The 17,136-nt window shown below is 45.6% G+C and overlaps 1 protein-coding gene across 2 annotated transcripts in view; it reads right to left on the bottom strand.

Annotated features, from left to right (window-relative positions):
- Ppm1l (protein phosphatase, Mg2+/Mn2+ dependent 1L) overlaps positions 1 to 17,136 on the bottom strand; it is a 207,390-nt gene that overhangs the window by 53,901 nt on the left and 136,353 nt on the right. For both annotated transcript variants that reach the window (XM_075951051.1, XM_075951052.1), the window contains exon 2: positions 4,075 to 4,249. In XM_075951051.1, the coding sequence (XP_075807166.1) occupies positions 4,075 to 4,249 (175 nt within the window). The remainder of the gene's footprint in view (positions 1 to 4,074; positions 4,250 to 17,136) is intronic.

The following is a 17,136-nucleotide window of genomic DNA, read 5'->3' as shown; positions in this document are numbered from 1 at the left end:
TAAACAACAGGGAGAAAGCTTCTCTCCTGCCCGCTGTGGTAAAGAACAGCACCCAGCGGTGCTTCCTCGGAGGGTGGTGTGCTGTTTCAATGGTTCTCAGCAATCAGGTCACTGTGCTCCTTCCTCGGCGATCTCCCCGTGCTAACTCCGACATGTTAAAATGCGCAAATAATAAATACTTCAGGGTAAACAAAGGCAGTATTAGATCAGAAAGGAAGCATATTTCACGTTTACCATTGGTAATTGTCAATGAAAGAATCTAAAGCACCTTAATGAGACCCCACGAATGACAGATCAGAACGTTTTCTTCCAAACATCCCGTGGCTTTCCTACATCTGATTTGGGTCGTTTTTGAGACAGAGTCTCCAGCATGAGTCTGGCTGGCCTTCGATCCTCCTGTCCCCATCTTCTTTCTAATTGGTAGGTTGTGGCCATGGACCAACGTGCAGAGCTGCAGACGCAGCTTTTGTTCGATGCGTACAGTTAATCACTCCCCGTGCAACACTGATTATTTGCATATATTCATGTGCAAATACAGGAAAAAACGGTGGGATTGTCTCCTTTTACTCAGCTAAAAATGATACCGGCAGCAAGAGAAAGGCCACAGAGCAAACACGAAGTTTGCATCCACCTGCGGCCTTCAGAAAGCACAGCCACGCAAACTTTCCACCTCAGGAGACCAGAAGCATCATTTCAGAACTAGAGGGTATCCATGAGACCATATTCATGCTATCAATTTACAGGAAAAACGGGCTTTACGGATGTTTAGTTACTTGAAGCCACATATCTGGTTGGCAGCAGAGTGAGGCACAGAATCTCTATCTTTCGTTTCTAAAGTCCCCACAGTGACAGCACTCAAAAGGTGGGCAGGGACCTCTTGAGTGAGGCGCGTGTCCTTCTAACAGGGGTTTCAGAAAGATTTGCTTGTCCCTTCTGGCACAGAAATTTACAGGCAACCAACAGCTGTCTTACAATGACACAATTCATGACCCTGAGTCTGCCGATGCCTTCATCTTGAAACCGTCATTGTTCAATATGATATGAAATGGCTTCAGCGCGACGTCAAATAACAACAACGTGTAGGGTCCAGGTGAGACGGGAAACTCTGATGTGTTTGTCATGTCTGTAAGTTCTGTGCCGAGGTCTGGGTGCAGTTTCATCTTTCCCCTGTTTTAAGACAAGGTCTCTTATAGCTTACCTCAAATTCATTTCCTTGCAGAGGAAAACCCTGAGCTTCTGGTCCTGTCTCCACTTCTGGAGAACTGGGATTATAAGTACATTCTACCAAGTCTGGGTTTGCACACATCGTTCTTGCCTATTTCCCCAATCTTTGATGAATGTCAAGTTGCTGGATATTGGATATCTGGACTGTGGGTAAACAAGGTTTTAAACTTATTGTATTTAAAGGAAAAGAGAAAAAAGTTCATTTTAAAAAAAGGCAGGAGCAGGGGAGGGGAAAAGGTTCTGAGCCAATACTGTAGACAAATGTTGAAGTACTCCCCCCCCCATTAATTACATTTGAAACATTTGGAAGCCACAGATGGTGATAACTGCCATTGAATCACTCAGGTTGACACCGCAGTGGGTGAGCACTAAGGACAAATGACCTCTCCAGAGACCAGCGTAGTCCTAACTAACAACCCACCCCTCCTCACACTGGGACAAACTGACCTCTCCAGAGACCAGGGTATTCCTAACTAACAGCCCACCCCTCCTCACACTGGGACAAACTGACCTCTCCAGAGACCAGGGTATTCCTAACTAACAACCCACCCCTCCTCACACTGGGACAAACTGACCTCTCCAGAGACCAGGGTATTCCTAACTAACAATCCACCCCTCCTCACACTGGGACAAACTGACCTCTCCAGAGACCAGGGTATTCCTAACTAACAATCCACCCCTCCTCACACTGGGACAAACTGACCTCTCCAGAGACCAGCGTAGTCCTAACTAACAACCCACCCCTCCTCACACTGGGACAAACTGACCTCTCCAGAGACCAGGGTATTCCTAACTAACAGCCCACCCCTCCTCACACTGGGACAAACTGACCTCTCCAGAGACCAGCGTAGTCCTAACTAACAATCCATCCCCCCTCACACTGGGACAGTGGAGTTTAAACTGTGAGGAAGCAGAAGCCAAGACAGCATGGGAAGAGGCCAACTATGAAGGATCTTGGTGTGGGAGGGTTATCTCACAGTACTGGATGCTGTGAGCTTCTATTCTGGATCCTTCTTTTACGATGCAATAGCCTTCTTCTGAGTAGCAATATCTTTTCCTATTTGTCTTCCTTTAGCTAAACCAGTAGTGCATGAGCTATGGAGGAGAAGGGGACACTGTCACTTATTCATCTGCCCGCATCCAGTCTTCACCAGACCCGCCACCTGCTCAGACAGACAGACAGACAGACAGCAGTGACCAAAGGTGAGCAGAGCTCAGGCTCTGCTTTACATAGATGTCGCTTAGTTTCTCACAGGTTCCAAACACACTCCCAAAAACTTTGTCTCCCGAGCAAAGAGGCCCTAACACCACCTTAACATGGTCTGAGAGACTGGAAGGATCCAAATCTGGCCTTACGCAGCATTAGTGGCATTAATCAGCCATATGAATTCTAAGGACCTCATGATCAAATACCATATCCCTTATTATTAAAACAACCCAACGGAAGATTGGCTCGATTTTATGAAATGAAAAACGGAGGTTCTAAGAGATTAATGTTCTAACGATCAGGACAGCGTTAAGCCTGGAAACGTGGACCCTTGGACTCTCGCGCCTGGGTTTATTCCTGCTGCTTCCTGATTAACTCTGCACTGAAGGATTTGTCTCTAAAGGCCAAGGCTAAGAGCGTGCACTTGTCTGAACACGTCGCAGGACCGTCTGATGCACAAGGCTCTGGGTTTACGTGGCGCTGGGATCAAACCAAAGTCTTGGGCATGCTAGGCATTCTGGGTAGTTTGTCAGCCTGACACAAATTAGAGTCACATGGAAGGAACAGCCTCCTTCAGATTGGCCTGTGGCATGTTTGTGGCAACTTTTTTTTTAGTTTTTTAATTTATGGTTGACATGGGGGGGTGGGCTCAGCACATTGTGGGTGGTGCCACCCCTGACAAGGCCCTGGGTTATACAAGAAAGCAGGGTGAGCAAGTTATGGGACGCAAGCCAGCAAGCAGCACTCTTCCATGGTCTTTGTTTCAGTTCCTACCTTGAGTTTCTGCCTAGACCTTCCTGAGAATGTGAGATGGAATATACCCTTTCCTTCCCAAGCTGTTTCTGGTCAGCATTTTATCACACCAACAGGAAACAAATTAGGATGCTGGGCAAACACTCTACCAACTGAGCTACACCCGAGCCTTAAATTTCATTTTACTAAATGTTCCAATGAGTCTAAATAATATTGCACTCAATATCAATAAAACTGGCTTTAGCTCACGGACTATATAACAGATAAAAACGGTGTGGTAAGGGCGTCTGTCCATGGCTTTGCTAAGTCCCAGTGGAGGGGACAAAGGGTCTGCAGTCAACCAAATGTCTGCTGTGGGATCAGAGAACAGACGGCATTTCAGTTGTTGAAAACAGAAGGCCGAATCCAGCTAGAGCTTCAAGGGGTTAAACAAGTACTACTTGGGAAAACACAATCTCTGATATTAAAAAGAAATTACCCAAATCAAACAGAGCTGTCCACCAACTACCGGATATAAAGGTCTTCATCGGGCTTTCAAAACCGAAGTGACTGCAGGATTAGAGCAACGGCAGCATAGCTGATCAACGGGGAGAAACACCCCATAAGCAAGAGCTCAGAGGGACTTGATGTATGTGAAGGCCATTGCCCGGAACTGCGGAGAAGAAAATCACCAACAAAACACCTCATAAGCAAGAGCTCAGAGGGACTTGATGTATGTGAGGGCCATTGCCCGGAACTGCGGAGAAGAAAATCACCAACAACTGGCAACATCGAGTCCAATTCGCCCTTGATCACCTACTTCAGAATAAGGGCATTCTGGGGAGTGGTGTGTGCGTGTGTGTGTGTGTGTGTGTGTGTGTGTGTGTGTGTGAATGTAATAACACACATACCTGCTTCGTCATAGGATACCGTCAACTTTTCCAGCATTTCTCGGTCTATGGACAGGATCTGCTGCTCCAGAATGCTTTGGTAAGACAGAACACTGTTTTCTTTGTCTTTCTCATAATCCTGAAGATGCTGCTTCAGCGCCTCTGGGAGCCTTGATTTTACATATTCGGCTGCAGTCTGTGGGTAAACAGAGAACGTCATTAATACCTCTCTCTCGCCTTAGGTTTTCCTTTACCTTCAGGGGCTACAGAGAGAACTCAGAACACTTCAGATCCAGCCGCCAGACACACATCTTGCCGCTGTGAGTCTTAGACTGCATAAGTGCAGTAAGACGTATCTTCACTCTGTCAGACCCCAGACCTCTTTGAGTTTTCTATCTCGTTTAAAAGACGATGGATTCCATGTTTACAGACTTAGTACTATGAGCTGAAGGCCAAAATTAGGATATGATTGGTGGTCCATACTTGAAAACCCAGTACAAGGTCATCCTGGCTATAACTGTGAGTTCAAAGTCGGTCTAGGCTACATGAAACTGACTCAAAAACCAACAAATATACCAAAAAATGCACATCTGCGGCCACTAAGAAATTTCAAAGACCCTGATAATGATGATCAATCTAGTTTGGGCCAAGAATAAAGCAAAGACCCGTCCACATAGTTTGTAGTCTAAGTCCTGTTAATTGTGAAATATTTAAGGTATGGGATAAAATTAAATAAAAATCCCTCACATTCATAGACTAGAGGAATATTATTATTAGCCAAAGTGATCCATGGATTCAGTGCAATTCCTGTCCACAGTGATCTATGTATTCAATGCCCTACCCAAAGTACCAAAGATATTTATCACAGCCATAGAAAAATATCCTAAAATTCATATGAAACACAATCTTAAATATGTAACATTAACAATTTTGATTTCCAGATTGTAGAAGCCAGAGGGGTCAAGGACACCACAAGAAAACTCACAAAAATCTACTAACCTGGGCTCATAGGAACTCACAGGGACTGAACCGACAACTGGGGCACCTGCACGGGACTGACCAAGGCCCTCTGTCACAGCTGTGTAGCTCGGTCCTCTTGTGGGACTCCTAACAGTGGGAACAGGGCCTGTCCGACTCTATTACTGACTTTTGGGACTCTACTCTTCATACTAGGTCACCTTGCCCAGTCTTAATAAATGGGGAGGTGCTTAGTCTTACTGCAACTTGATATGCCATGTTTTGTTGATACTCATGGGAGATTTCCCCTTTCCAGAAAAAGAAACAGAGGAACGGGTTGGGGGTTAGGTGGGGTGAGTAAGAAGGGGTATGGGAGAGAGGGGCTGGGAGGGCAGGAGGGAGGGGAAACTGCAACCAGGATGTAAAATAAATACATAATTTTTTAAGAAAGAAATAAAATAGAGGAAAAAAGAAAACAAAAACAAGCAGCTGATTTTCTAGAACTAGAATCCATGGTGGTTATCGGGGTGGGTAGTGGGGGACGGAGTGGGAGTTATTGTTTTTTTTTAAAGAATATCTTCTCATTAGATCGGAGAAGAAAGTTTCAATAGTTCCATAAAGGGGGGTGACCATAACTAATACTGCTATATTGTATTCTGAAAAGTGAGCGTGGCTGTTGTGTATGACGTGGTCATCACTGAAAGGTAATTTTTGTTCATTTATTTTGTTTTGTTTTGAGACAGGGTCTTCCTCTGTAGCCCTGGCTGGTCTGAAATGTGCTGTATAGACAACGTCAGACTTAAACTGATGGAAATCTCCCTGCTTCTGTCTCCTAAGCACTGGGATCAAAGGCATGGACCACGGCACCCCGCTGGTAATGTCAGTCAGTTAGGGTTAACCATTCCACAGTGGATATAATTTCTGTCAATTGAAAAGAAAAACAAAATATGTGTACTTTAAAATATAAACATACATGCATATATATGTCCTGTGACTCAATACAAGGTCAGAGAGCTTCTCCGTTTACAGAATAAGATGATCTATATTCTTTGGAAAATATACAACAGGTGCTATGTATTGGCCAGGAAGAAACCATGAAGGGCTGATATGGTTAAAAGCAAAGCTATTGAACACAAGAGATGCACATCTCTTCCATGTAAAGCACACACTCCTACACATCAGTATGACGAGACATGGAAAGATACATCCCAACCGCAGAAGGTACTTCCTCCTGCCTCTATTTCAGGAATGCTCTCACGGTGGTTTCAGTACTGTCATTTAAATTGTATTTTCTTGTAACCTTCCATAGCTTTCCCCTTAAATGTTTCCACACCTTACTGTGGAAGGAAACTCTCTGGACAAAGACAACTGGCGTCCCAGAAGGTATATATACTGGAGAGTGGCGGGCAAGCTGTGTTTGGACCACAGAGGCGCTAACAATAGCGTCCAACACTTATTTCCAGATTCACAGTTGAATTCCCTAAATCAGATGCTGAGGATGTTACAGCTTCAAAATATCACCAAACAGTGCTCACTTTCTCTGCCAGCCAGCAAGTGCAGAACAAATAAAATTATTCCATAAAATGTAAATGAACTCGGCAGTACATTAGCATAACACATTCAATTCTAGATTTTATTAACAAGTTTCTCCTGACATTAGACAACAGCATCCTGACCCTGCAGAATAACTACATTTAAACACACTACCCTGCGAGTCAGTCAACATCTGTCTTTAACAGTTGTGTTTGTTGGATTATTTATGAGACATGAGAAAGGGCCCTATAATTTATCACATTTTAAAATATTGATCTAGTCTTCATTACTGAAAGCACACCACATTATTTCCTCCCGGTTGTGCCTCCTGACGGTGTTTAAAATGGAATTTACTCTCCTAATTCCAATCAGGCTGCGGGTCTCAAGAGTTTCTGTAGTGCACGCTATTAGGGCTACACTCTGGCATTTCAATTCTGCAACTTCACATACACAACTCTTGCTAGAGATTCGTCAGAGGAACAGAGGGAGCCAACTCTCAGCAAATATTAGATCCTGGTGCAGTATTTCAAGGACCCGCTTTACGCCGAGTGACACTTCAAATGGATTCGAACGGCAGCTAGCCCTTATGTTCCAGCAGGCGCTTCTGTTCAAAGCACATTTTTAAACGAGACGGGAATGATCTCATAAATAAAAGAAAACTCAAAGAATAGTCTAAATTCAAAATTTTTAGCGACATCCTAAAAATGAACTGAAAAAAAATTAAAATATGGAATTACTTATCTACTCTTTATTTCCTTTGAGATTTATTTATTTTATGTGTCTGGGTATTTGGCTGCTCTTGATGAGGACTGAAGTTTAGGTCCCAGCACCCACATGGTGGCTCACAACTGTTGCCTATAACTCCAGGTTCAGGGAATCTGACGCCCTCCTATGGACTTCAGCAATCAGGTACACACATGATGTAAACAAGGACACACAGGGCAAGCACTCATACAAATAAAACAGCAGAGAGAAAGGCAGGGAGGGAGGGAGGGAGGGAGGGAGGGAGAGAGAGAGAGAGAGAGAGAGAGAGCAGCAAGTGCTTTTAATGGCTGAGCCTCTCTCTCACCCCACAGATGACCCTTTGAGAAAGTTTCATTTCTGATATTGAAGTCAGAGAAAGGCTGACTCAGTTGTTGGACACTTAGGCAGTGGGGCATGATGCAGCTGCTAGACGTTAGGAAACATGTTCACAGGAAAATGAAGGCCTTACAGCGGTGTATTTACTACCTCTGTGTGGGGAAAGGGGCTGCGCTAATGTGCATCACTTGTTATCTCGGTAGTAAGCGTCCAGGTGGCTTAAAGGAGTTTTCCGTATTTATTTTTCTGCATATTCCAGATCCTATAAGAATATCCCTCTGTGCTGGTACTAGTCTGGCTATTGTAAATGTATCAAATGTGTATTTGATTCTATTTTAAGGATAGGACAACAGGCTGACAGAGGATAAAATTAATTTATACTTGGTTACACAGTGAGCTGCTGAAACTAGATTTTACACACACACACACACACACACACACACACACACACACACACACACACACACACGCACCATTTTAAAACAGCAAACAATGTTCATTTGACAATTGTGTTACCAGGTAAAACAACCCCAGAACGGGATCAAGGCAATGAGAACCCATGAGCCAAGCGTGGTGGCAGGTGGGAAAGAGATATTTAAAGTAAATTTAATTTTCCCAAACGGGATGCTGACATTAAGACGTTAAGCACGATGAAAGAGAGAGTGAAAACGGACGTCACACCTGTCTGTCGGCATTCAACAGCAAATCTCAAAGCCCCACCCCACCCCACATCAGTGATCACTAGGGCCACTACCTGCAACCCCCATCCCCAAAATCTCCACAAGCGAAGGGTGTTTGACTACTATAACTCTGAAGGAAAATGTCAGGTCAGTGAGTCTCGTCAGTTTCCAGGATGGCAAAGTTGCTTTTGGTAAGCGACGGGGAATAAAATCCCATTAGCAAGAATTTCTAAACCACTTGGTATTTTTTCCCTTGGAATTTACAAAGATCAAGTGGCTCCTCTTCTCATCCTTTGTGGGTTTAAACAAAATGAAACAGGCTTCAGATATTTCTAACTGAAGTATGAAAACACATGCCATCTGCCAGGTCCCAAGGAAACTCCACTTCCCCAGATTCCAAAAGGCAGTCCAGATATCCAGAAACTCCAGGTTCCACCCGGACGACGGAGGATTCCTGACAGTTAGATAATGTTAGCAGCATTCCTCAGGAACTTACGAAGCTGCTAATTCCCTCTACCAAAAGGAGCTGTTTCCCTCCTCACTGGCTTAAGAGACAAAGATTATCTGTGGTGTCTATTAGCGTACCAAAGCTCATGCTAACCTCCAGGTTCCCTCAGGACCACAATTGCACATTTCTGAGTCTATTCTACCCTCCTAGCCCTTCTCACCTTCTCCTCCAACCACAAACTCCCTCCAGCACACCGGCTTCCTTCCCCGTTATTCATTCTCCTTATAATCCTGCTGTTTCCTGTATGTTGGCTCTCCCCTCACCACCCGGTCTCTCTCACCCACCTCTGTCTGTCTGTCTGTCTGTCTGTCTGTGTCTCTCTCTTCTCTCTCTCTCTCTGCCCCTGCTTCTCCTGTGGCTAGGTACAGCCTGCTGGCTATGCTCAACCTACTTCTTCCTCTCTCTGCTAGGAACTCTTCCAGCTGCCTCTGGGTGTTCTCTTTCTCACATCTACAATAAAAATCTTCTTAGCCATGAGGAAACGGTCTTGTCAGCCGTTTCTACACCTACCACTATAGTTTTAAAGGAGAGGAAACCCTCAAGCACCATTGAGCGGAATGTGACAAAAAAAAAAAAATCGATAGCAATTCTTTCCATCTATATTTGGGCTGCAGAGACTCCTAAGCTCAAACACACAGCACTGTCGCTTCTGCTAGATGCTGCGAATAGACATGCCACCTAAAGCTGGATCCAAAGGAGACGGCTGTAGTTAGTGTTAGCTTGGCACAGCCTGGAGTCATCTGAGAGACTTGCCAAACGAGACAGTGTGGCAGGTATATATGTGAGGGACTGTCTTGACTGTGGGTGGCAGTATTTCCTGGGCAAGTGGTCCTGGCTGCATACCAAGCTATGGAAGGGGCTGAAGAAATGGTCCAGCACTGAAGAGCACTGGCTGCTCTTCCAAAGGACCTGGGTTCGATCCCAAGACCTACATGGCAGCTCATACTGTCCCTATCTCCAGTCCCAGGGGATGCCATGACATCTCCAGGCTTATACCAGCATTGCACACACAGACAACATGCACGCATAGAAAAAATAGAATAAATAAAAAGCGAGGTAGGCATTAGCATATGCGTGAGCCAGCAGGCAGCTTTCTCTATGGTTTTTGCTTCAAGCTCCTGCTTTAGTTCCTGGCCTGGCTTCCCTTGATTATAGGCCAAATCTTAAGCTGCAATCAGAGTGTCTCCATCATATTAACAGAAAGGAAACCAGAACAGAGACTTAAAAGCAAAGCAGCTGATCTCCACACCAGATGACAGTACGTTCAACGGTGTTCTCATGCACAAACGCTCGATCTGGCCCTCGGGCCCTCAGATCAATGAGACTCTCAGTGACCGAGCCTGGCATGAGAAAAACATAGGAAGATAAAAAGAGACATCGATCCTGAAAATATTGATCTGGAAAAGGACTGCATACGGGAAAATGACAGCTTGGGAACTGTGGCCAGGTCCGCAAGGATAAACCAGAGAACGAGATGGAAACCCTTCAAATTCTGTGACAAAAAAAAAAAAAAAAAAAGACAATGTAGGAAACAGGAAGGGCTGCTGCATCTAGCGCTGTCCCAGGACAGACCTGAAGGGGGCGATGGGGAGGGGGGCACGGAGGAAATGAAGAAACAACAAACACATAGCCAGACATGGAAAAGCAGAGGTTGGGGGTCCTGGACGCCCTGAGAAAGCACAGCAAATTATTATATGCGGTCGAGCAGGGAGGCGGGTTGTTGCTTACAGCTGAGCAGGGAGGCAGAGTTAGTACGGACAGATAAACAAGGACGCAGGCTTGCTGGAGTAGCTGGACGGAGGAGGCAGGGTTAGCTCATTTGGTAGGAGCAGCTTCTGTAGGGGAGCAGCTTTCAGGCCACCGGCAGCGGGGGAAAGTTGGGGTCTGAGAGAAAGTGATTGTAACACCATCAACACTGGCACTCGGGCCGCAAGATGAGGCTTTGCCATCTCCTACTGGGTCTGACAGTACACACTCACCCAGGATCTCTTCCGCTTCCTACACTCCCTACAAAGGAGCCACATCTCACTACAGGCAAGGTTTCCCTGCCCTTGAAGGGACGCGGACGTGTGCGCGCCGATTTGGCAGCAGCCAGTACATGGCCCACACATTAATTCTCTGAGGTCCACATCGGAATCCATCTTTCTTGTGGTAACATATCATTAACTCCTGACAGGTGTTCTTTGGCTCCAGGCACTTTAAACAAAGTCAGAGAGAACGTCCTTGCCCACCAGGACAAGGACAGAGAGCAGGGGTGATTTCTCTTCTCTGCCTGCCAAGACTGTCGTTCTTGCCATTTTTCTTCTTTGCTACTTCTAACCTGGAGAGGTTATTCAAGGAAAGAATCTTTGAAAGACCATCTTGTACTCCTAACCTCATAACTCTTCCTCAGGAAAACCAGGACCCTTCAAGAGATGGTACCCAGGTGTTCATTGGAAACACGACAATGAGATATCAAGTCTCCAGCAGTCCAAGATTGATATGGAGAGCCAACGCTGCCCACATGAGGATGCCAGTCAGGGGTTGTGTTGGGAGGAACCCCACATGTGGAGGGCGGGAAACGGCACAACATACTTAACGTGGAAGCTCAAGTTCTGATTTAAGCACTAAAGGGATGACCGCTATGTTATACATCACTTGGGGCAACCCCCTGGGATTCCTCATAAAGCAAACTTCTCATAACTTCATCAGTCCGCTAGCTTGTGTTTCCTATGAGGTCAGGTTCACGTGGTAGGTAGCGCCAAGCATGCCGGGGCATGTATATATAACTCTCATCCCACGCACTAGAGTGCGGCTTCCTAGCTCCAGATGGCGCTTCTTATCTATAAAAAAGACGACACCACCCCACTTTCCAGATTTCTGGTCTCTAATTATTCTAAGACATAATTAGCCAATGTGTCAAACAGTATCCAGCCATGAGTAAGCTCCTCTTGTTATTTTGATCAAAACCTACATTTAAACGCTCAGGTTTATTTTCAAAAACCCGTTTACAGACTAAAAAGTCGAGGTTATTTCTCCACAACCAAGGTTCTTTGCTCCTCAGTTGCCACACATCCTCCAAGGAAAGGTTAGGAATTCAGCAGTAAAGGTCATGGCAGTCGGATGGTCCTTCCCTTAATTCTGTTTTGAGAGCACGCACGCGCGCGTGCGCGCGCACACACACACACACACACACACACACACACACACACACACACTTTTAAATTCTAAGAGATGGCAGTGGGAAAATCGCCATGTTATCAGCCCAGCACGCACGCATCTCCTGAGCTGAAGCAGCATTCAGCCAAAATTGTTGGGCTAAGTTTTTGGGATGGGCAAGTTCCTATCTTTACAGCAGTCTTACAGAAGTTATAAAAAAGAAACTGTTTCTCACTGTACACACTTGAGATCTATAGAGGAAAAATCCAAAGCAATATTTATTTACAGAGAAATAGGTTTCATATCTCAAAAATTATGAGGTTTATTTCTTATTAAATTTCCTTCCATTTCTGAATCTCGGCTATAAAGCTCGGGGAAACATTAACTTCCATAAGTACTACTCGAATGTATTCTAGAAAGTTCCATGCATAATTCTTCCTGAAAATGCCCTTGGGGATTGAGAAAGCCAATGGGACTGTTACAAATGAATTACAAAATACTCGTGAGTTATTAATCAAAACGATCGCATTCCAAGGCTATGACAGCAGAGCAGCCCCTGGAGGACTTTGTCAGAACACACATAAAATAGTCTTGGCTTGCACCCGCTATTTATACAGGAACAGTTCCAGAGGACTCCTACTGGGCCTCACTTGGCTGCTACCCATAGCTACCTCCAGGAAGCAGGCGTGACCAGGGTGACAGGGAGGCTCCAGATGGCATGGGCTGATGCCCCCCTACAAGAAGTGCTTTCAGGACCAGTATTAGATTTGGGGTCCTTTTATTCCGAATGGAGTAAGACGGGTTGGACTTTCTGTCCAGGGAGCTGGTGACTATTTTATTTAGTATCCCATGACTAATTCAAACAGAATCCCCACCCTCCAATGATGCCTGAAATTCTGACCTTATAGCTTCGGTTTTCGTTACTGCTAAACTCTCCTCTATCAGCAATCAAATATTTTTCTGATTTTGAGGGAGATGTTTCAGGGGGCAAAGGCACTTACTATAAGCCTGATGACCTGAGTTCCATCCGTGGGACGGCAGACCAGGGAATGGACTTCTGCAAATTGCCTACCGTGAATGCTGCCCTCCCAAGAAGTCAATAAATGGAACAACAGATATTTTTTTTTTAAAAAATTAAATATTTTAAGGAGCAGTTGTAAGTTAAAGTAATGATCAGTTTCAGCGTAGGAAGGGAGACTGCACAGCAGAACGACGCTCTGGGAAAGCCCCAGGAATAGGATAGAAAAAGGAGCATGAAGATCAAGAAAGACAAGTTACCTACTCTGACATTGAAGGTTGAGCAGCTCGCTCTACCTCTCACCCTGGACCCCCATCTGAGCTTGTTTGAGGATATGTGACATTTGGTAAATTCCGCCTGGTTGAGAACCACACTCAGAGGTATCTGTTGGAAAATCATCGAGTTTCCCCTGGACAGCAAGGAACCACCTCTTGGGCTGCCAAAGTAGGATCCTCACAAGAGTCAGCCTCCCTCGCCTCGATGACCACAGCACCTTCCACTGTCTGAACTTCTAGTGCGGCACCAGCTGCTTCACAGGGTCCCCGTCCCCCTGCTTCACAGGGTCCCCGTCCCCCTGCTTCACAGGGTCCCCATCCCCCTGCTTCACCTGTGTGGGTTTTCCTAACCATCCAAGCAGGCATGCCAGAAGCAGGGGAAGGTAGGGGTACTCTGAAACAAGGTTTAATATGCTGGGAAGGGCGATATGAGGGGACCACATGGGAAGATTTAAAAGGAGGAGGCCACAGTGTATCGTCTGTTCCTTCACTGATACCATTTGCTGTGTGCTGCCTTACCCCACTGAGCCATCCTGCCAGCCCACGATATTTTTAATTCTTATAAAAAACCCCGACTATATGCCCTGATATTGCTGCAGGGCCTCGGTGCCACAGGCTCCTTTCTTCTGTCATTTAAAAATGCCAGTCTGCGAGCCTCAGAACGCCAGCCCTTCCTCCTCTGAAGCAAACTGACTATCCTGGAAGAGCCAGGCAGCACAGAAATGCCTTCCCAGCAGCTTGTGGGCAGTCAGGCCATCCTTAGAAAGCTGCGTGGAAACAGGTCACAGAGTGACCTGCAGCAAAGCACCCTGACTGCATCCTGGCACGAAGAACTCCTCCTGCCCTCTGCCAGGAGGGGCCGCAGCAGGATGCAGGCAACGGGAAAGGAAGCTGGGATCACCAGCAGTAATGTGTAGCTTTACACGCAGGACTCAAAAGGACATCTTATTTTAGCAAAAAGAAAAGAGAAGAAAATTGCACGGGAAAGCTGTAATTTCGGCAGTGAATACACCTGCTATGTAAATAGAAAACGGCGCATCCTTAGCTCTGATGATGCAAACTGCTGTAGACCTTAGAAAGAAAAGATCCCCACTGCCAACTCCAAAAGACCAAAGCTAGATGGGTTGGTGCACAGCCAAGAGCTAAGGCTGCATCCTTCCAGTTCTGTTTTTATTGTATGCGCCAGACGATGCTGCCCTAGATGCCGGGGATAAACGGTGGGGGAGGGGCACCGGGCCTGCTCACAGAGAGTGCCTGTGGGTTGGTGAGAGACAAGGAACCTCAAGCTAACTTAAGTAAGGCTAGTTTTTCAGGGAAAATAACCAAAAAACCTAACAGCCTGGCGCAGCCTGAGGCTTCCTGAGAGGGCAAGGCTTGCGCCAAGATCTAAATACGGTCAGAAGGTTCACAGGCAAAGGGGATAAGAAAGACAGGGCCGATGGCCTGCGACATCCATGCAACTTTTAAAATAGGAGTAAACTGGAGTCACAAGGAAACGAAACTGGTAATGTTACAGGTAGAAGAGGCTCAAGACTGATCCCTGCTCAGAAGTGTTGGGGAGAAGCCATTAGGCCTGTAGAAGAACAAGTGGGGAGTGCGGTGAAGGGTGGGGGCGGCCACGATATGAGCGGCACGCTCCAAATAAAGCCAGCAACTTTCTACTTGTTAAAAGAAAAAAATAGTTCCTGGCCTTGTCATTAACGTGGATTCATTATAAGAAATCTGAATTTAAAACAAACGTAGGCCCCAACAAGCTCTCGCCTTCCTATTTTCCAACCATTTTTCAGTTTGTCTTCATCTGCTCACGGCTGCTTTTTGTCAGCCTTCGCCTCCTTTCGTGGTTTCTGGGAAGCTGAATTTACAGCACTGGCCATTTTGCCACAATATAACAAACTCATGACACATCTGTTAAAGCAGTTTTTTTTTTAAAGTCAGAAACATTGTTTTCTGAAAAAAACTGGGCTACAAAAATTAACTGGTAAGCGTCAACAAATTTGAACTACTCAAGCTTTAAATTTCTCATTTGAAATGGCAGCAGAATCGGGCTAAAACGGACTTTTCTCTATTAAGAAATGTGTGGGCGCTCCCCCAGTAGGGTAAGAGAGGAGTGGTTTCAATGTGCAGGACAGAGGCCCCACAGGCTCCTCTCTGCAAACCCCCTCACTCTCCTCTCACACAGGTCCTATTGATCAAAGCGCTCCATCACAGAGAATTTGAGAAAGTCAGACAGATTCAAATATAGGATGGCCCAGTATGTCCCACTGTGGGCTGGAGAGATGGCTCAGCAATTAACAGCACTGTCTGCTTCTCCAAAGGTCCTGAGTTCAATTCCCAGCAACCACATGGTGGTTCACAACCACCAGTAATGAGATCTGCTGCCCTCTTGAGGAAAAGACCTGGTCAGTGGTCCTCATCAACTTAAACCGTGAAACCCAACACGGCCAAGTTCAACTCATTTTCAAGTTCAGTATTTCCCGCTGTGAGAGACTCAGTTTCCAAGGGGAAGTGCAGTTGGAGCATTTACAGTGATGGCTTGTGTTGGGGCAGAGGCATGGTACCCATCTATCTGCCTGCCTGAGAGGAGAACTGGAAAAACCAGAAGCAAATCCATTCACCCTTCTGGTGGGCAGGCCAGCCAGGCTCCTAAACAGTCAGCTGGTGGGCTGAGGGCTAGGCCCGAGGCTCTGTGCTTAGTGCTCTACATAAAGTACCGCGTTTAACCCTCGCGACAATCCTGCCAGTCCGCGCTCAGCCATGTCCCACTGGTGTGCCCGCACACACACCAGCAATGCTTTCCTCTTCGGCAAAATCTAGACCTTCGTAAATACTTGGTGTAGCAACATCAGCAGTCACAGGCTGAAAAACGTGATAACACCAACTGACGCTAGGGGTAAAGTGGACACACAGAACACGTGTGAAGATGCCTTTTATCTGTGAGAGACGAATCAGACACAGACTGAGTTTGGCATGCGACACAAAGAGATAAAAGGGAGCATCTGCATAAATCACGGTATCATTAAAATAAATCAGAGGGAGGACGAAAATAATGCCCATGGCAGACGTTGTCTTTCAATCAAAGAACATGACAAATCATTTCGACAATTGACAAATCATCTCATTTCCAAGACAAATTGTACCCCGACATCAGAGAGGAAAACCATCGATCAGCTGTTAATAGGGCCAACCTGAGAATTCTGAAATAGTTCCCTCAACCGCAGAAGGCAAAATTTTAGAGGCACATTTAATCGCATTTAAAAAATACCGTATTTTAACGTCTTCTTCCTCAGAACCAGATAAAGGTCCTAGGTCTTTTCTAGTTTTCTAGTTAAAAAGAATCGAGTTTGGATGTGTGTGGAAGTCCTGACATTTTTCAAATGATGTCTCTAAATGGTAGCTTGCCTGCAACATACCCCATTGTGCACAGGCATCGGGCAAAGAGGACTTCCATATTAGTATGCTACCTATGACAAAAATGACTTAGAAACGGAGCCCCTCCTTGATACTGTAAGGCCATCAGTGGAGGGAACACTTAGGAAGGACAGTGGCGTTCACAGCTCCCACAGGGAAGTTTGGTTCTCACATTATCCTGATCCCTCTGTGAGACGCCGCTCTCTCCATCCGTGGGAAATCTGGCTTTAAAGAGGCTATTTTTGTGCACATTATTAACCCTCAAGAGTCAGGGAAGGTTTAGCTTTTTTTTTTATTCAAGCACATACACTATAGTTGCTATTTTAAAAGTTTACATCCTGTTGTTTTTTAGATTTAGGTTTTTGTTGTTTGTTTGTTGGTTGGATAAGATCTCACAATATAGCACTGGCTGGCATGGTATTTATTTGCCTCCAACTCATAGAGATCCTTCCGACTCTGCCTCTTGAGAGCTGGGGTTAAAGATAC

Source organism: Microtus pennsylvanicus, chromosome 16, assembly GCF_037038515.1.
Source record: "Microtus pennsylvanicus isolate mMicPen1 chromosome 16, mMicPen1.hap1, whole genome shotgun sequence".
Taxonomy (NCBI): Eukaryota; Metazoa; Chordata; class Mammalia; order Rodentia; family Cricetidae; genus Microtus; species Microtus pennsylvanicus.
Note: the sequence above shows the minus strand (reverse complement) of the source record. Positions and strands in the feature narration are given on the sequence as shown.